Here is a 20,962-nt window from a genome sequence, read left to right on the forward strand (position 1 = left end):
CTTATTTTTCTCATAAGCATCATCTTGGATATATTTTCACTTTAGAGATCTATCTCATTCTTGTTAGCTGGTAACATGGATGTACTATATTTGATTTAATCCTTCTCTTTATAGTGGGCATCTAGATGGTTTCTTCTTTTTTTTTTGTCATTTCAAATAGTTTTGCAGCTAATATCCTATACTGTGTTGTGTATGTGTACAAATATTTCCCTAGGATAGCTGTGTAGAAGCTTTTGTAGGTCCTGTAAGAAATATTTTAAATTATCTTGTGTAACTTAGATTTTGTTTTTCAGAAGTTTCTTCCTTTTTAAATTTCTTTTCTCTTAATTGATTCATTCATCTTGTGTGTAGACACAGTCAACTTGAGGATTTAGATTCTAAAGTACAGATACAATCATGCTTTTCCTGCTTCCCATTAGAATAGTCTAAATTCCAGAACTGGTCATTTAAGGCCTATGCGCCAGCGTTGTGCTAAGGCTTTATATGTAAAGCTTTATCTCATGTGGTTCTCAAAACAGAAAAACACACAACAAAAGTTCCCATATGAGATAGGGACTAATGGCTTATCTGAGGGTTGACTAATCTCTGATTCCAGAGTCTAAGCACTTAATCACCACCTCCTTCTCCATGTACCTCACTACTCATGTGCCTGCCCTCTTTTTAGTCACATGAGATTATTCAGTATTCCCCACATGCCTGCTCTTCCTTGCCCCTCTCCCTTTTACATACTTCTTTTCTCCCTGGAACCCTTGCTTGTCTCCTCTCACACAATTGGCACTCATCTTACTGATTCTTCAAGACCCAGCTCAAGTGTTACCTTCTTTCGGCCCCCCTTTCTAGCTCCCTCAGATGAAATCTTTGTTTTCACTCCTATAGAACCTTGTACATGCTTATATAGTGATGTAATCGTGTATTTGTCCCTCCCCACTAGAGTGTTTTGCAGGGGGGCATTGAAGGTATCTTTGATCTTTGTTGAGTGAATTATTACATCAGCTTCAATCATTCATTGGTATTTCATATAAGTTTGTACATGTTTCAAATGGATGTGTAATGCTGTAACTTTTTCCTATTTGTTTTACATAATAAGCCGAAGGAACATTCTATGTAAATTTTCTTTCTCAAATCACTTGAAGAAGAGGTAGGTGATTTGCTCTCTTTTGTTTTGCCTTTCATGTAGTATACTTGTATATTTGTTTTGAGTGGTTAAAGAACTGTGGGAATCATTAAGTATAGATTACCTGGGTAATATGTATTTTTTCTTCCTAACTTTTAGGAGGAAGATGAACAACAAAGACTTAGTAAGAGAAAGGATCATAAAAAAACAAATGTTGAGGAAGAAGTAAAAATACCAGTAGTGTGTGCTTTAACTCATGAAGAATCTTCAGCCCAGTTATCAAACGAGGAGGTATAATGAATCTGTAATTAAAATCATCATATACACAGTGTTAACCATTTTTAGCTTCTCATACATCAGTTAGTTACATTGTTCATATGGGAAGTGGGTAGTAGCTACTAGCTGAAAATTAGATAAAGTGATAATACTTTATTTTCAACTGTTTTTACAGTATTATAGGTAGTACAATTTGAAACACGCAGTTTCTCTCATGGTCTGCGAAACAATTAGACGTTCTTTTTTCTAGCGGTTCCAAAATTAAAACGTTAGAAGAAAATTTAAATAATATCTGTAAAATCTTTTTTTTTTTTTTTTTTTTTTTCCCCTGTACGCGGGCCTCTCACTGCTGTGGCCTCTCCCATTGTGGAGCACAGGCTCCGGACGCGCAGGCTCAGCGGCCATGGCTCACGGGCCCAGCCGCGGAGCGGCATGTGGGATCTTCCCGGACCGGGGCACCAACCCGTCTCCCCTGCATCGGCAGGTGGACTCTCAACCACTGCGCCACCAGGGAAGCCCTGCAAAATCTTTTTTGATATGAATAAATGTTTCTAATACTTTGAGCTTTTGTTTAAAAGAGATTTTATCTAAAGTATTGAAACACTTAATTCTCTATGGCCTGTATTTGAGTATTATCAGGTATTAGATCTTAAGCCCTGAGAGGAGTGTGTGGGGTTTGGCAGATTGTGATGGAGTAGGGTAGAACGTTTCAGGTATTGGGAATGGGCAGAGTAGAGAGACCTGGAGGTGGAAAGTGTAAAGTGGTGTTCCTATGGCCTCATCGCCTCTCACCCACATGTGGCAAGGGCCTCCTCATTACATTTTCTGTCTTCAGCCTGTCCCATTCCATTGTACCCTCAGCATTACTGTCAGATTTATTTTTCTTAAGTGCAGCTATAGTCAGGCTACTCCCCTAGTCAGAACCACCATTCACTCCCATTACCTACATAATTAAGTGCAACTTCCTCACTCAGACAGTCAAGACCCTTCATAATATGCACTCTCTTTTAGTCACATTGCTCCTCTTGTTGTGCTATACTCTCTGCCTTGCACATTGGTTCCTTTACCTGGAATGCTTACCTCCCTCTGCCTTTCTGAGTTCTGGAATTCTTCTATTCATCCTTCAAGACTCAAGCTGATATCTCTTCTTCAGGGAAGGAAATGCTTCTGTTAATTGACTTTAGGGTAGAAACTAAGTTCCCCAGCTTGCCATACAAGGGCCTTTGGAGTTGAATTGACCCTTCCAGGCTTAGCATACTCTCCACTTCATCACAGCCAGACGTTTCTACTAGCTGTCCATGCTCATATGCATTGTTTATACTGTCCCTGCTGTTTAGAGATTCATACTTACTCCCCCACCACTACCTCCTTTCCCTGCCTGGTGAACCAGTTTCAGGTAAATTGGATAAGGGTCTTTTCTCACTTTCAAAGGTATTATGTTTCTGTTTAGTTTGCAGATTTACGCTGAGCCATGTAAAATCTACTTGCTGGTGGCTCATATTTCCATGTTTATGGATTATTTGATATTGAAAAAATGCTTTAAAAAAATCCTAGTGGACACTGAAAAGTATGATGTAATTGTTTTTGTACATTCTTTCTCTTGGCTCATACACTGAGAACCTTGCCCTGATTCTGCTTTGTCTTTTTTTTTAAATAGACTTCCAAGAGAATGTCTCAATTTTTGCATACTGCCAAATATTATGTGGTTTCTGCATCATGCAGTCCTGTGTCCAGGAATGTTTGGCAAAGTTTCAAACTTAAAAAAAAAATATTTTAGCAGGAAAACAGGAAAAGGAAATTTGTTGTGATTTACAGTGAAGCACTTAAAATTTTTTAATAGTGTTTTAACAGATTTATACTGTATATTGTGCATAACATTTTCTGACATTGAAATATAGCCTTTCAGATCTGACGTTTTGCGGTTTGAATGTTGAATGTACTTGTTTTGTATTGAGAGGCAGTGACAGTTTACTTTAGCCTGTTGATTTAAAGTTAATATGGAATGCTTTGGAGACTTAGATATATTGCTAAAGCCACTTAAAATTTGTAGGACCCTATATCTTCTTTAACCTAAATGCTTAGAATATGTTTTTCTCACCACAAAAGTAATATGTATTCATTATGGAAAATTTGGAAAGTACAGAAAGTCATACAAAATAAAAATAACTAATAAATTCTACTAGCCAGAGATACCACCACTAACATTTTGGTATGTACCTCTCCTTTCCCTCTTTTTCCATTTCCAAAGGTAACATATGTGTGTTTCTATTTGTACTTTTTAAACATAATACAGATTGTAACTGTACATGATGTTTTATGTACATTTTTTTCCCCACTTAAATCTGTCTTTAAAGGTTTTGGCACATCAGTAAGTGTTTTCCCCCACAATGATATTTAATGACTAACAGTATTTCAGCATGTAAATGTACCATAAAATTCCTTAGTCTCCTGCAAATTGATTTGTGCCCAGGTTTTAATTTATAAAGGTGACCAAGTGGTGACATAGAGAGGTTAATGCCATTGAACAAAAAGTTTAATGTTACAGTCCCTCTAGCAATGAGAGTCATGGTACACTGTGCAGAGTCACATGGAGAAGCACCAGAGTTGGTCATGAAGTAAAAGCAGGAGCAAGGGGAAAGCATGGACCATAGCCATTATTGGGAGTTTTGAGGGAAAGGTAGGGCAGGGTAAATAGCATAGGACTGGCTAGTTTGAATAAATCCAGTGGGCTTTGGGGCATAGAGTCTATCTTCAGTTTTCTGGTACCTGGCCCTGGGTTGATTTAGAGCAGGGGAAATACTGGCTTGGTGTGTAAGAGTTAGATAAAGGAGTTGGTTGGGAGTATCGACTTGAGATTGGCTGATTTAGATGTGAAAGACATATTCATAGGTAAGTTGTTTATTATTTCTAGGAATTAGCTAGTTTGGAAGAGGCAGTCTCTCCTCAGCCAGCAGGGCCTTCAAAAGGTCAAAAATATCATAAAATATAGAAAATAAGCATGATTAACACACTAACAGATAGTCAATTGTTTCATTTTTCACTAGTAAAAAAATTTTCATTATTAGTAATGCCATAATGCTATTATATGTAATTCTTCTTTGTATAAAAGTCATGGACTTATCTGATTACTCCCTTCATGTAAGTTCTTGGGAAGAGAACTGCTGAGTTTAAGAGCATAAGCAAACATATTGTTGAATCATCTTTCAGAAACAGTGTAACAGTTTACATACCCCTACAAGTATATGTTCCTTATAAGTATTGTTATCAGCATGGTAGTCTGGTGTTTTTTAAATGGCCCTCACAACTTTCTTGCCCCTATCCCCTTCCTTCTTTGGTGTCACAGTAGCATTGTGTTAATATATGATAGCATTAGATGTCGTGTTCCTTTATAAGCTAACAGAATGCTCTCTCTCCAATTTTTATTAGGGTGCTTATTTGGGACCTTTGCCATAGCTAGCTCAGTATATACTAGATTTGTGTTCCTCAGCCATCGGAATTTCACAGATTAAAAAACCTTAAAAAAAAACTTTAAAAAGAAGTAAATGGAGGAATTAACATAAAAGTTGTCAACTTTTTATTATACCAAGTAAGGATATTTTTAAAACATTGAAAAATAATCTGTATTTTAGTCTTTTCCAGTTCATAAAAAGAAGGGCATTTAACAACAAAACGTAGAAAGGATAGTATCTTAAAATAAAAGCCAGTTCTTTAAATTGAATAAATTTAGTTTCAAGAAAAACTTGCTACATTTTCCTTGCTTTCTGATTTTCCTACAAACTGTGCTAGAATGGTACTGGTGTGCTTTTTTGACTTTGGGAGTGTGCTGCACCACATTAAAAAAAAAAATTGAAATGGAATTCACATAGCAAAAAATTAACCATTTAAAATGTGCAATTCAATGGCCTTTAGTACATTTACAATGTTGTGCAACCATTACCTGTCTAGTTTCAGAAGATTGTCATTGCCCCCAAAAGAGACGAGACCCCTTATATCACTAAGGAGTCACTCCCTACTCTCCTTTCCCTTTAACCTCTGGCAATCACTAATTTGTTTTTGGTCCCTGTGGATTTACTTATTCTGGATATTTCATAGAGATGGAATCGTACAGTGTGTGACCGTTTGCATCTGGCTTCTTTCACTTGATGCAGCCTTATTTAACATGTTGATTACACCTTGCTTGAAACTTAGTTTCTAGCGTACAACATTATCCTCATTTCCCTTCTGTTCTGGGTACTCCTTCCTCTGTCCGTCCCCAAAATGGACAAAATTGATGTTTCTCAGGGCCTTGCCCTTGGCTTTCTTCATATCCTACAGACTCATCCTAAGTGTTCTGATTTGCTGCCGTGGCTTTAATTATTACTGTATAGTGGTTACTCCCAAGTCTCTATCTAAAGACTTCTTTGTCCCTCTATTGGGTGGACGTCTCTACTTGGATATACAGCAGGCACCTCGTGTTCCATATACCCAATACTGAATTTCAGGAGACCTTCCCTGATTTTTATGTCTGGGCTGAATTCCTCTCCTTGAGCTCCCAGAGCATTCAGTACATAGCTGTAGTCTGTCATTTTATTGAATATGATATTCTAATAGCCTGTTTACTTGGTTCACTTGTTTATTTTTTTCATGAAACTAAGCATTTTGAAAGAGATTGTTCACATTTGTATCCTGAGTGCTTGGTTTAGTGCCCAGGATATAGAAGACACTCAATAAATGTTTGTTCAATGAATATATGAAGGCAGCACACTAAAGATTGTCATGTGTAACGTGTGGCAAAATACTTTATAAAATATGGTAGTTTTTCTCTTTGAAAATATCAGGAATTGTCTAACTGGCAATGTATTTTCACATTTCAGGAGCATTTAGATAGCACCCATGGTTCAGTCCATTCTTTAGATGCAGACTTACTGTTGCCATCCGGGGATCCATTCAGTAAATCAGACAATGACATGTTTAAAGATGGACTCAGGAGAGCACAGTCTACAGACAGCTTGGGAACCTCAGGCTCACTGCAATCCAAAGCTTTAGGCTATAACTACAAAGCAAAATCTGCTGGGAACCTGGACGAATCAGATTTTGGACCGTTAGTAGGAGCAGATTCGGTGACTGAGAACTTTGATACCGCCTCCCTTGGGTCACTGCAAATGCCAAGTGGGTTTATGTTAACCAAAGATCAGGAAAGAGCAATCAAGGCGATGACACCAGAACAAGAAGAAACAGCATCCCTCCTGTCTAGTGTCACACAGGGTATGGAAAGTGCTTATGTGTCTCCCAGTGGTTACCGCTTAGTCAGTGAGACAGAATGGAATCTCCTGCAGAAAGAGGTGAGTTATCTTCCTGGCTTCTCCTCTGCTCACTTTGAGGGATACTGGGTAGCTCTGGATTTATTGTTCATTCAAGAGATGGTCCCTGGAGTCAGTGCTCGCACTTGTTGCCAGCAAATGAGTGTTAACCTATATTGTCTGACCCTTATCATTGTCTGCTTTGGCTGTTCCTGGTGATTATGACAGAGAAGGGAACTGACTAGCTGATTGTGTTAAGTGTGAACTTCTCCACCTGAAGTCACATCTCTTAAGTTGGAGCGATCTGCTTGAATAGCATAGCTAACTTTGTGTAGCCCGAATTTGGTTTCCTTGCAGTTTTCTGTAATCTCAGTGTATTCCAAGATGCATATTCTTTCGTCTTTCCTTGAGGTCTAAAGTACAAATACTTTTCAGCAGTTGATGCTTAGAATGAGTTTAAGGAGGGGGTGGAAAATATGGGAGAGAAGGGAAGGCAACCTTTAATGAGGTTAATTTTCCCCCTAATAATATTTGCAAACTCAGAAGTAGGATTAGGAGATAAAAACTTAAATATGTATTTGCATAGTGCTTTACAGATTACAAAGCCTTTTCACAGACCTTTTCTCTTTGAGCTTCTTGATAATAATGAGACAATCAGGGCATGATTTTCTCCAACTTATCTGGCTCAGAAAGGTCAAATGAGTTGCTCAAGTTTCCCCTTCGACTTAGTAGCAAAACCTGGGTTAGGATACAGGTTTCATGACTTCCAGTGCTTTCTTTTACTCAGGGCTACTTCTCTTTAAAGAAGCTGTTGATTAGCAAGTGGTACAGCTTATTAAGCCTGAAAGAAACTGTTCTCCTTGGTCTCATGCAGAACGTTTGGGAAGGTGCTATTTAATTGTTTCATACCTCCTTTGTGCTTGGAGCTGGTGAAATGGTTAATTTGCACTCCACCCTTCCCCATCCCCTCCCTTGTTGGGTAGTATTGATTTAAATTGTGAGTGCCATGGTGTAGTACCTTTTGCTTTCCTTGTGTTTCCCTCAAATGCGGTGTTTTGTGGCCCTTAGCCTCTTGATGATAAAGTTGTGTCCCTTGTTTTCCTGTCATACTTATATTGGACTTATGATTTTTTAGAATCCAGCTCTCTATTGTAACTACTTGCCATAAGTCCCTGAATAAATTGTTTACTCCATTTTCTACTTTGAGTAACATAGGTAAGACTGCACATGTTCCTCAAGTATGTGATGTAGACTTGTTTTGTTCTGCCTGATAAGAGGTAATTTTGGTGCCCTTCAGGTACATAATGCTGGAAATAAACTTGGTAGACGTTGTGATATGTGTTCCAATTATGAAAAACAGTTACAAGGAATTCAGATTCAAGAGGCTGAAACAAGAGACCAGGTGAGTTTCTTTTGGGGTGTGCGAAATTGGTGAGCTGTTGTAGTTTTCATTGGAGGTGTTGAATTAATTGCCCTTCACCTCTCCCAATTTGCTTTATGAAGTATATTCATCTTGTTAAGTCTGAAATAATCTGGTACGTGCAATGTCAGTTACATTTCCAGTGGGAGCACACTATAGAATTTTTGCTTTTGTGTGTCTTTGCTTCATTAGCTTGCCCAATACCACACAGGTCAGCTCAGCTGGCATATCTCCTCTCCCAACCTGTTCCTTCTGCCCAAGGCCTAGAAGTGTTATTGTCAGGAATGCGTGCACATGGAAAGTGCTTTATGATACAGAGATTTAGGGAGATAAGGGGTTGGGTTGACTGTTGCTTCTAATTGGATAAAACTTAATTGGATATTACATTAATCAGTATTTATACTCTTCATTGCTTATTGCCTAATTCTTGTCATAAATTTGTTGAAGTAAGTTTAATTTGCAGGGTCACAGAAATTAAGATTTGGTAGATTAGGTATGCTGAAACTGACAAGTACCTTTCCAAATACAGTGCCTAATAATGGGTTCCCTGCTAACATTTAGGAAATGATGTAGAACTTCATGAGAGTAAACTTGTGAAAGTATATGTAAGGAAAAAATAACTTTTTTCTTATATTTCCAAATTGTTCTTTGGTTATTATGGAGAGTGTTACCCTAGTCTTCAAAATAAGCTTAAGCAGGTTAGAATGATGGTTTAATTAATTTTCAGATGCCTTTGGCATTAATTTTCTCCATATATGCTTTATTTTTTAGATGGCTTAGAGGTAAATTTCTAAAGCTGTTTGTGAAGCCTCTATATCAGTAGTTGGTCTCTGATAGTGTGGTATAGGAATGGGGTATCTTGGATTCCATAGTCGTGTCAATAGACATTTTACTCTTGCTTCATCTGTGCAGGCCCTTCGCTGGGTTCTGAGTATTCAGATACAGAGAGAACACCGTACTGCCCATAGGGAGCTTTCAGTGTTGCAATCCAAGCCATCAGTTGAATATGGTTTGTTCCTGTACATGTACAAGTAGAACTAGAGGATGAGCAGAGGCATCTAAATTAACTATGGGCTGTTAACTAGGGAAGGTAACAGTTCATCTAAGTTTGTTTTAGAGCTAGAGTAAAAATTAATTAGGAAAAGAAGTGGAGAAAGGGTGTTCAAGGAGAGGAAATGTATACAAAGGAACAGTTATGAAGGAAAATTGTGTGTTCTAGGAAGTATGAATAGTTTATGTGGCTGGGCATAAGGGGGGGTTGTGTGTGAGAGAGAGAGAAGGAGAGAGTGGGGGGAAAATAGTGGGAGAGGAAGCTACAAAGGGAAGGCCATGATGAGATCATGGAGGGAGGGGTGTGATGACTGAAGGGATTTAAATTTTACCCTGAAGACTTTGGGAGGCATTTAAGGATTTTAAGTAGGGAAATAATATGATTTGACTTTCATTTTAGAAATATTTATTGTGTTAGAGTGGATTATAGATTGGCAGCAGAAGATAGAGTCAGGGAGGGCAGTGCCCTAGCCTAGAAGACCCAGGAGGAAAAGCAGATATTTTCAGATGAGATAATGGACATTGAAAATGTTTTGTTAACTGTAAAGCACAGTATAGTTGTCGAATGAGGTAATTCATCCCAATTTTTTCCCAAATTGACAAATTTGTTTCTCAGGAAAAAAGATTAGGTTTAAAAAAATTTTCTGGAGGTAGGGATTTTTTTAAAAATTTATGAAAATTCTGGTACTTCCTTCTAATTGACGTTTAAAATTGCATAGGTGAAAAAGCTACAGGTGATGCTAAGGCAAGCAAATGACCAGTTAGAGAAGACAATGAGAGATAAACAGGAGCTGGAAGACTTCATAAAGCAGAGCACTGAAGATTCAAGTCACCAGGTAAGTGAGGGTTTTAGAATGTGGCCCCTGGGAGATGACTGAGTTGTTTAAATAAAAGCGTTTTGAAAACCTAGTAAGGTTTCTTTCTTGCCCTGAAGATCTGGCAGTTCTGTTTTCCCTCAGATAAGAATATCTCAAACTGATCTTTCTCTGGTGTCTGTTTTACAGATTTAAGGAAAGTAACTTCTGCAATAACTCGTTAGTAAATATCAGGAGGCTCTGGTTCTCTTTTCCCCTTTGATTTTTATTAGGTTTTTCTGCTGCACAAGAAACCTGCTGACAAGAAAGATGCTAGTTATCTTCTTTTTGACTTTTTGAAAAATACCATGCATAGGAAAAAACGTGACCGTATACAGATGTACCAAACACATCTGAACTAACATCTGTGTAACCACCAAGATCGAGTAATAGAAAATTAGCTAGTACCCCAGAAGCCCTCACTTTCCCCCTCCACTTACTACTTCCTCCCTAGAGGTAATTACAGTCCTAACATCGAACACCATTAGATTAGCTTTGTCTGCTTTCTTATTTTAACAAATGAATCATATAGTCCGAATTCAATGAATGACACAGTCATTCATTGTGTTTGTCTTCCTCCATTCAACATTGTGAGGTTCCTACTCACAAATGTGTGTGGTAGTTGTTATTTTCATTGTTGTATACTCATACCATTGTATGGATATAATTTATCCATCTTAATGTTATGAGCATTTGGGTTGTTTTCAGTTGTGGGATATTATGAATAACTCTACTTTGAAATTTCTGTATAGGGCTTGTTGCACATGTTGCTGCTGGGTATGTGCTTAGGAGTGGAATGCCTGGGTCAAAATGTTCAAAATGTATGTCAACTTTTGGAGATAATAGTGCCAGAAAGTGGTTGTATGAATTTATACTCTCCCCAGCAATGTATGAGAAGAATTCCTGTGGGTCCGCAGTCTCGACAGACTTCATTTTGTGTTATTTTAATTATAGCCATTCTGGTGGGTGTGTAATGGCATTTCATGGTGGCTTAGTTTGTATTTCTCTTACGACCATTGAGGTTATTTAGCATTTTTCATGTCTGTTAGCCATTGGGATATCATTGTGTGTGTGTGTGTGTGTGTGTGTGTGTGTGTGTGTGTGTGTGTGTGCTTGTTTGTGTGTTTGAAATTACTTTTCAAGTCTTATGCTTGATATTTTATTGGGTTGTCTTTTTTTTTCCCCACTTACTTTTCTGATAGGAGTTCTTTATATAATCTTATTAGAGCCTTTTGGTGATGTGTCCCAAATGTCTTCTACTCAGTACCTTAGATTTTCATTATTTTAATGGTGTCTTTTGATGAACAGAAGTTCTTAATTTTAATGTAGTCAAATTTATTGATCTTTTCTTTATGATGAGTGATTTTTATCCTGGTTTTTAGAAGAATATTTTCTTACCCTGGGGTTATATGAAGATATTTTCATGTATTTTGTAGAAGCTTCATTGTTTATAGCCACTCACATTTATATCTAAAATCCATCTAGAACTGACTTTTATGTATAAGCTGTAGATATGGGTAAATTTTTATTTTTTCATATGGAGAGTCAGCTCCTGTACCATTTAGTGAAAAGGTCACCTTTTTCTCACTGCTCTGCAAGATCATCTTTGTTAACTATCAAGTGAATGTACATGTGTGGGTCAGTTTGAGGACTCTTTTATTTGATTAGTCTATTTGCCTATTTTTGTGCCAGATTCTGTGCTGTAATTTATAGTAAATTTTTCATTTGTTTCTTTAAATGAAACATAAAGTTAGAAACTTTACAGTTTAGAAACATATAGTTTCTAAAAACTATAAAAGTTTTTCTCTGCTGAGAACTATGTTTTCATTCGTTTCAACAGTATTTACCTTTACACCAGGGAGCATAGTTACAATAGCTACTTTAAAGTCTTTGGTAAGTCTAACCTAGGTCATCATGGGGTTGGCATGTGTTGATTTTCTTTCCTCTTGAGAATTGGCCACATTTTCCTGATTCTTTCTATGTCAAGTACTTTTAGATTGATCTTGGAGATTATGAATATTTTATTGTGAGACTCTCAGTTCTGTTAACCTGATTAGGTTCGTTCATAAGTTCTGTCTTGCCTTCTGTAGTGGTAGTTCTAATGTCAGTTCATTTTTAAAAGCCTTTGCAGTGCTCCTTTGGATGTGTCCATGTATGTATATAGCTTAGGGGTCAGTGTGAGACTTGTGCTGGTTCATGCACAGAATTAGGGGATCCTTTTTCTAGCTCTTTTCTCTCAGTACCACTCTACTTGTCAGCTCATGGGGACCCTGTCGTGGCCCTGTGATCAGAAAAACAGTTGTTTGTCCTGTGCTGCTGCATCTGTTGTGGCTTCACAACTGGGGCAGCTCTCAGATTCATGCTGGCAGAAAATAGGAAAAAAAACCCCAAATAAGTAGTAAACTGCAGTATGAATTGTTTCTTCCCGTTTTGATTTCCCTCCCTAAACTGTCTGCTTTTGCTTATGTTTTAGAGTCCTCAGGTAGTTGCTTTTTGTATTTTTTCCAGAGATTTTAGTTGTAATAAGGGGAGAGAATGGCCTTGGTGGGCTTAGTCCATCTTGGACAGTGCCAAAAGTCTCCGTTCTCTCATATTTTTGTTTATTAGACATATCTTTTTCTTTCCACCTTCATTCAAAAAGGATACTCTGTGGTCAGGTATAGAATTCTGAGTATTTATGATATTTTCTTTCAGCACTTTGAAGTTCTTATTCCATTGCTTCTGGCTTCCATGTTTCTGATGAGAAGTCAGCTGTAAGTCTTATTGTTGTTCCTTTGAAGGTGAAATGTTATTTTTTCCGTGGCTGTTGTAAAGATGTCCGTTTTGGCTTTTGTTATTAACAGTTTTACTGTGCTATATACCTAGGTGCGTCTTTCTTTATATTTCTGCTGTTTGGAGTTCACAGGGTTTCTTGGATCTCCGAGTTAATGTCTTATATCGTGATTGGAATATTCTCAGCCATATGTCTCTTTAAAAATTTGTTTTGAGATAAACACAAAGTGCATAAATCTCAAGTGTACAATTTGGTGAATTTTAATGTGTGAAAAATTTTACTAGGGTAATAAATCATCATCTGCATCAAGATACTGAACATTTGTGATACGCTCACGCTCTTTACTAATAAGTAAACACCCCACCTGCCTGTCCTTAGAGGTAGCCAGTATTCCAGCTGTTCACACTATGTTTTAGAATTGCTTGTTGCTGGACTTCATATAAATGGAATCATATAGTATGTAGCCTTTTGCATCTGGTCTGTTGGGTCATTATGTCTGTGAGACTTATCCATATTGTTCTGTGTCTCAGTAGTTAGATTTTAATGCTGTGTATATTCTATAACATGAGTATACCATAATTCATTTATCCATTCTACAGTTGAGAGATATTTGGATTGTGTCTGGTTTTTGGATATTGTGAATGAATACATTTTTTTAACATTCTTGTACATGTCTTTTAGTGGACATGTGGACTTATTTCTCTCGAGTATACATAGTAGTGAAATTACGGAATTTTTGAGTTTTTGCACAGGTATATTTTTAGCTCTACCAGCTATTTCCATTGGCTGTTACTTCTTCAAATATTTGTGTATGTTAGATGTTCGCATTGCATCTGCATGGCTTCTTTAATCTCTCTTCTGTATTTCCCATCATTTTTGTCTTTGTTTATTATCTTCACATCACTAATTTTCTCTTCAAATAGGTCTAATCTGTTAAACTCATCCATTGTATTTTTAATTTGGATAATTGATTTTTTTAGTTTATTTCCATTTGGTTATTTTTCATCGTTTCCATTTCTCTGGTGGTTCTAAATTTCTGAACAGATCAAATACAGTTATTTTAAAGTCTGCTTCTAATAACATATCTGGATTCATTGTAGCTCTCTTTTTGTTATCTGTTTTGTTTTTTATCATTTCCTTTTGTTTTTTTATCATAGTCTTTTATTTATTTTTAATTAATTTTTGGCTGTGTTGGGTCTTCGTTGCTGGGCACGGGCTTTCTCTAGTTGCAGCAGGTGGGGGCTACTCTTTGTTGTGGTGCGCAGGCTTCTCATTGCGGTGGCTTCTTGTTGTGGAGCACGGGCTACAGTAGTGTGGCTTGCAGGCTCTAGAGCACACGCTCAGTAATTGTGGCACATGAGCTTAGTTGCTTCGCGGCATGTGGGACCTTCCCAGACCAGGGCTCAAACCTGTGTCCCCTGCATTGGCAGGTGGCTTCTTCGACACTGCGCCACCAGGGAAGTCCCTATCATAGTCTTTCCTTGTGCATTCTTAACTTGAGGTACTAGACATTATATGTGAAAATTGTTGAAATAAAGCCATTTTTCTTATGAGAGGCAGGCAACTAGTTGTACTAACAATCCTGGATCACCTTAATTCATTTATGGGAATTGAGATTATATGAAGCTGTGAAGGTTGGATTATTTTAACTTCTTCCCTTACTATAGGGTGTGTCCCTTTGGAGACCCAGTCCAAAGTGCAGGGTGTTTACCAGGGATCCCTTTGTGTATTGGGTCTTGGACTCTTAACTTTTGCCACCCTGTGCTGGGGTTTTCAGACGCTCTGCTCAGCTTCTCAGTGCTGCCTCTGCTTCTTTTGGAGTTGGCACATGCTTCTGGAGAAGAGCTGTTCCAGATGCTGCACCCAGTTCTCCATGTGTCTTCATTCTGGTCCTTGGCTCTGTGATTCTTTTTTGCCTTGTTCTCCCATGCCTTCATGTAGGTGTCTTTCATATTTTTGTCTGGTTTTCTTAATTGGCAGGAAGGTTGGTTCACATCACCTATTCTGCCACTACTGGAAACAAAATTCTGACAATAATCATTTTTTAAATGTCTAAACAAATTTATTTTGATTTATTTTATAACTCTTATGTATGAGTCATCAACTTTCACATAAACCCCTCGTCAGGAACACTAAAACTAATTCAAGAGAGTTTATCATGTGTCTTTTGCTCTTAAGTAAACCACCTTAGAATACTGCAGCTAGTTCAGGGAAGATTCATTTATCCTTTAAACTGGGGTTTTTTTGTGGACAGAGTTTCAAAATTTTTATTGATTTTAATTAGCTCCTTTAAGAATAATATTTATAACTGTGTCACATGGATTAGTATCTATGTCTAGAGACACATATAATGCTGTTGTTCATGTATGGCAGCGTATGACCCCTGGGGACTTTGGGTACTGCTTTGTGTCATCTGAAAGGCTGAGGCTTTGTACACAGTAGATGCACACATATCTGTTGAATGATAGATGAGTGGGGTTTGATGAACTAATAAAATCAGTTCCGGACATTAAATAAGCAGGAGATGGAAGAGTTAGTTTCAGAATAACCGGATTCCTAACTAAATTCTCTGTGTATGAATTTGTTTTTTCTTTCAAGATCTCTGCACTTGTCCTAAGAGCCCAAGCATCTGAGATCTTACTTGAAGAGTTACAACAGGGGTTTTCCCAGGCAAAGAGGGATGTTCAGGAACAGATGGTAAGTTAACATTTAAATAAACATTAACTATGTTAAATATATTCTATCTTGAAATAATCTTTGATGTGACTTTATCTTCCTGGCCAAAGTGGTTACCATTATGTTCTCCAGAGCCTATAGAATGTTAGTAATGGACAAGATTATGTAAAGACATTATTCTCTTTTTAAACCTACCTCTTGACCAAAAAAATGATCACCTTTAACTTAATTTTTCTTTGATTTGAGAAACCTAAATAAAATAAACTATGGATCAGCATTTAATTTTTAGCTCTAAATACAAGCTAAAAGTTGAAATCTCTCAAAGCCATAGGAGGTACAGCTTTTGAGCAGTCACTGTGCTTTTCCTGGACAGCTAATATATTTAAAACCACCTCAGTAATTTCATAGGGTTTATGATAAAACATGTACCATAACTGCTGTGGCACTGGAAAACTTCCAGAAGGCTGTCAATTTTGAGAGGAATAGGAACAGAGAGCTTCTTAATAAGAGCTGCCTGGAACCTCTGCAGAATTGTTCTCCAGCTTTGGGCCTCTTCCTCAGCTGTCAGGCTCCACTTGCCTTGCTCTTCCTTTTTCTCAAAGTTGGAACCCTGCATCTGATGGCCCTTCATAAACTATAGCAGAGTTGGTCCTGCTGGGGTGATCCTACAGAGTTGCCTCTTGTCCAGCTCTTGCAGGGTTGACAGAAAAACAAACTCCAAGTTGTATGGTAATGGTTTGTTTTTGATTGGCATTGGGTCAGTATCTGAATGGCCTTTGAGCTGATCCCTAAATACTAGCCCTGGTCTATTGAGAAACATCTCACTCTAATCAATGACCAGAGAGAGTTTCATATCTTTTCATTAATTAGAGAATATGAAATAATAATTGTTGATCTCAAGGACACTGTTAAATGCTGACAAAGTTTCATAGTGTTTAGCCTCCTTACAATCCCCGTCCCCTCTCATCTTCCTTCTCATCTTTTAAAACTCACCTGCTTTTGCAAACATTTTTCAAGTTGATTCCACTTAAAATGAACATATTGCAGGTGACATTGAAGAATTGTTGAAATTAAGGTTGAGGCCTTGTGAACTTTAATATCTTACCATTTTCTTGAAATTAAGGTTGAGGTCTTGTGAACTTTAATATCTTACCATTTTCTTGAAATTGCCTTTAAATGTTCTTACACTGAGAAAGATAAACTCAATTTCTTAGGCCCCTTCAAAGAAGAGTAGCTATGGTAGTGGCTGGGATCTTAATATTTCCCCCGAACTATTTATTTTGAAAAATTTCAAACTTAGAGTTGTTTATGGAGTGAACATTCATAAAATCTTCACTTAGGTTTTGCCACATTTTTACTGCTTGCAATTGTTTCTCAGTCTCTCTCTTTCATATGTGTATGTTATATTACATATGTATTTGTTTATTTTTCTGAGCCATTTGGAAATAAGTTGTAGACATAATGACACTCCTAAATATTTCAGTATGTATGTCCTAACAACAAAGAAGTTTTTCTGCATAATCACAATACTGTTATTATATGCTTAAAATGTAACCATTGACCCTGAAAGTCCTTGATTGCTTTTTAGTGGAGGTTTTACTTTTTGATCAAGGAACTAGTCAAGGATCACGTATTGTATTTTGTTGTCATGTCACTTTTAGTCTCCTTTAATCTAGAACAGTCACCCACTTTTTGTTTTTGGCTTTTATGACATTAACATTTTTGAAGCGTCCAGACCATTTGCCTTGTAGAATGCATTTGTCTGATTATTTCCACATGGTTCAAGTTAGACATTTTGGCAAGAATACTACATGGATGAAATGATTCAATGCAAAGTTCATAACAAGAGGCATGTTATGATGGGTGGTTCCATTGTTGGTGATGTTAAGTTTGATCACTTGGTTAAGGCGATCACAGCCGTTTTAGAATGACTACATTAATATTGCTGCCAACAGCAAACTTACTAAGTGAAGTTCAGCATTTCTTTGTTGGCCCTCCATATCCACGGTTTCCACATCTATGGATACAGAGGGCTGACTGGAAGTGACTTGAGCATCTCAGTTTTTGGTATGGGAGTGTGTCTTGGAACCAGTCCTCTGCGGATACCAAGAGACACCCGTAGTTCTTTTTACCCTTAGAATGTTATGCCAGGTAAAGGTTTACAGTCTGGGTGCTGTGTTCAAAATTTACTTGAAATGATTTTTCTCTCTGTGGTTGTGTTATCAATTTGATACAAACAGAAACAAATGGAGCTATGTATTACATTTTTGGATTTTCTTCTTTTTTGATTGACTTTTTTGTTTTTTGAACGTGCAACATTGTTCATAAGTCAGAACTATAAAAGTATATAAACACTCAGAAGTTTCAATTCCATTCCCTGTCCCTTTCACCCTGTTCCCACCAACTCCTATACATGATCATTTAAATTTATTTTTGGTTTATCCTTGTTTTTCTCTTTACAAAAATAAACAAATATAAACATATTCTTCTTTCCCTTCTTTTATATCCAAAACGTAGCGGGATGCTAATATTTTGTTGTAAATGGGTTGAAAGTGAGCATAAAGCAACAATTGATTCTGGTCTGAAATAAATAAGAGCCAGTAGAATTAACCAAAACTTATGCATGACCTTGCCTGCCTACCAGCAGTCTATTTGTCCTTCAGGATGCAGCAGTCACCTTTTGTGGGAAATGTTCTTGAACCCTCTCCACTAATTAGGTACCCTTTGTCCTTTTATCATTGCTGTACCCATTGTCTGTTACAGCACTCGTAGTATGGTTGGGTAATTTTTGGTTTACTTATCTTTCCCTCCACTGTACCATGTGCTTCTCTAGGGCAAAGTCTATCTTTTATCCCTGTATTCTCCATGGGCAGCAAATCGCCTAGTGTAGAGTAGTAGCTGCTGAACAAATGTTGGATGTGGAGTAATCTACACTTATGTATATGTTCAATGGTTAGTAGTAAAAATTAGCAGAAATACTTTTGCAGAATTTTATCTTATACTCAAATTAGCTGGACTTTTATATTGATATAAATTCATATGAAATACCTAAAATTGTTGTAAACATCAGCAAGTGGAAGAAGGAACGTGTTCCATTTTAAGAATGAGCAGCTCAAATCTCCTGCATTTCCTAAGCATAAAACCTCTTGATGGCGTCTAATATTTGGGGTCCTTGGGCCATTCATAGTGATCCTGAGCTTGAACATATGTATATGTAATGAAAGATGAAGATACTGCTTTTTGTTTATCCCTGCCTCCTGTGGAACGCATGCTGTGAGGAAATGGGAGTTGTCTTGGAGTACACACTTTTTTTGATATAAGTCTTGATTACGTCCACCTCTTCCATTGAGCTAGAGATGCGGGTCCTAGGGATATGGGGGAAGAAATTCATCACTTTTAAGCTGTTGGTAGAAACAGTGGAGAATAAGCTCAGATACTTGCTTCATTTCCTGTCCCCCTGAATATATATAAGGGCTGTAAACCAATAAATCTCTGAGCTGCTTTTTTTAAGTCTTACAGAGCTTTATCATGTACTGTCCATCCTCAGCCCTTATTTCATTTGGCCTTTGTTTTTCTCTGGTGCAGTTATCAGCAGATAGGATTTACCTTTCTGGCTGTGATTAGTATCTTTTTCTATTTTAGGCAGTGCTGATGCAGTCACGGGAACAGGTTTCAGAAGAGCTGGTGAGGTTACAGAAAGACAATGACAGTCTTCAGGGAAAGCATAGCTTGCATGTGTCATTACAACAAGCAGAAGACTTCATTCTCCCAGACACTATAGAGGTAACTTATTTTCTGTAAGATCAAAAATGTAAACAAGTACATTTTCTGAAATGGCTACAAATTCTTTTTTAAAAAGTCTACAAATAACAAATGCTGGAGAGGGTGTGGAGAAAAGGGAACCCTCCTACATTGTTGGGAATGTAAGTTGGTGCAGTCACTATGGAAAACAATATGGAGGTTCCCCAGAAAACTAAATAGAGTTGCCTTATGATCCAGCAGTCCCACTCCTGGGCATATATCCAGACAAAACTATAATTCAGAAAGATACATGCACCCCTATGTTCATAGCAGCACTATTCATAATAGCCAAGACATGGAGACAACCCAGATGTCCCTCAGCTGATGATTGGGGGCTTCTCTGGTGGTGCAGTGGTAAGAATCCGCCTGCCAATGCAGGGAACGTGGGTTCAATCCCCAGTCTGGGAAAACCTGCATGCCGTGGACCACCTGAGCCCATGTGCCACAACTACTGAGCCTGCGTGCCACAACTACTGAAGCCTGTGCACCACAACTACTGAAGCCCGCATGCCTAAAGCCCGTGCTCCACAACAAGAGAAGCCACCGCAATGAGAAGACCACGCACCACGACGAAGAGTAGCCCCCACTCACCACAACTAGAGAAAGCCTGTGTGCAGCAACGAAGACCCAATGCAGCCCCGCCCCCCAAAAAAGATGAATGGATAAAGAAGGTGTGGTACATAATATACAATGGAATACTACTCAGCCATAAAAAAGAACAAAATAATGCCATTTGCAGCAACATGGATGCAACTAGAGATTATCATACTCAGTGAAGTTAAGTCAGAAAGAGAAATTCCGTATGATATCACTTATATATGGAATCTAAATATGACACAAATTTATGAAACAGACTCACAGACATAGGGAACAGAATTGTGGTTGCCAAGGGGGAGGGAGGGTGGCGGAGGGATGGACTGGGAGTTTGGGGTTAGTAGATGCAAACTATTGCATATAGAATGGATAAACAACAAGGACCTACTGTATAGCACAGGGAACTATATTCAGTATCTTGAGATTAACCATAATGGAAAAGAATGTATGTTTATGTATGTATCACTGAGTCACTTTGCTGTACAGCATATATTAACACAATATTGTAAATCAGCTATACTTCAGTTTGAGTGAAGTAAGTCAGAAAGAGAAAAACAAATACTGTATGCTAACGCATATATATGGAATCCAAAAAAATGGTACTGATGAACCTAGTGGCAGGGCAGGAATAAAGACACAGATGTAGAGAACGGACTTGAGGACACGGTGGGAAGGGGAAGCTGGGACAAAGTGAGAGATTAGCACTGACATATATACACTACCAAATGTAGAATGGATGGCTAGTGGGAAGCATAAGGAGATCAGCTCCATGCTTTGTGACGACCTAGAGGGGTGGGATAGGGAGGGTGGGAGGGAGGCTCAGGAGGGTGGGGATATGGGAATATATGTATATACATAGAGCTGACTTCACTTTGTTGTATAGCAGAAACTAACACAACAGTGTAAAGCAATTATACTCCAATAAAGATGAAGAAAAAAAGATTCCCTGGCGGTCCAGTGGTTAGGACTCTGTACTTTCACTGCTGAGGGCTCAGGTTCAATCCCTGGTCAGGGAACTAAGACCCCTGCAAGCCACGTGACGTGGCAAGCAAACAAACAAATACATACATACATACATACAGGCTTTATTGGGATGTAATTCACATACCAAATAATTTAGCCATT

General features: G+C 37.9%; 1 protein-coding gene across 1 annotated transcript in view; it reads left to right on the top strand.

Moving 5' to 3' along the window:
• RABEP1 (rabaptin, RAB GTPase binding effector protein 1) overlaps nt 1–20,962 on the top strand; it is a 97,123-nt gene that overhangs the window by 66,671 nt on the left and 9,490 nt on the right. The window contains exons 8-13 of the mRNA XM_029213256.1: nt 1,274–1,405; nt 6,244–6,711; nt 7,967–8,071; nt 9,859–9,975; nt 15,365–15,463; nt 19,085–19,225. Coding sequence (XP_029069089.1) covers nt 1,274–1,405; nt 6,244–6,711; nt 7,967–8,071; nt 9,859–9,975; nt 15,365–15,463; nt 19,085–19,225 — 1,062 coding nt within the window. The remainder of the gene's footprint in view (nt 1–1,273; nt 1,406–6,243; nt 6,712–7,966; nt 8,072–9,858; nt 9,976–15,364; nt 15,464–19,084; nt 19,226–20,962) is intronic.

The sequence above is a fragment of the Monodon monoceros genome, unplaced genomic scaffold (assembly GCF_005190385.1).
Source record: "Monodon monoceros isolate NGI ecotype Baffin Bay Population unplaced genomic scaffold, NGI_Narwhal_1 Super_Scaffold_9, whole genome shotgun sequence".
Classification (NCBI taxonomy): domain Eukaryota; kingdom Metazoa; phylum Chordata; class Mammalia; order Artiodactyla; family Monodontidae; genus Monodon; species Monodon monoceros.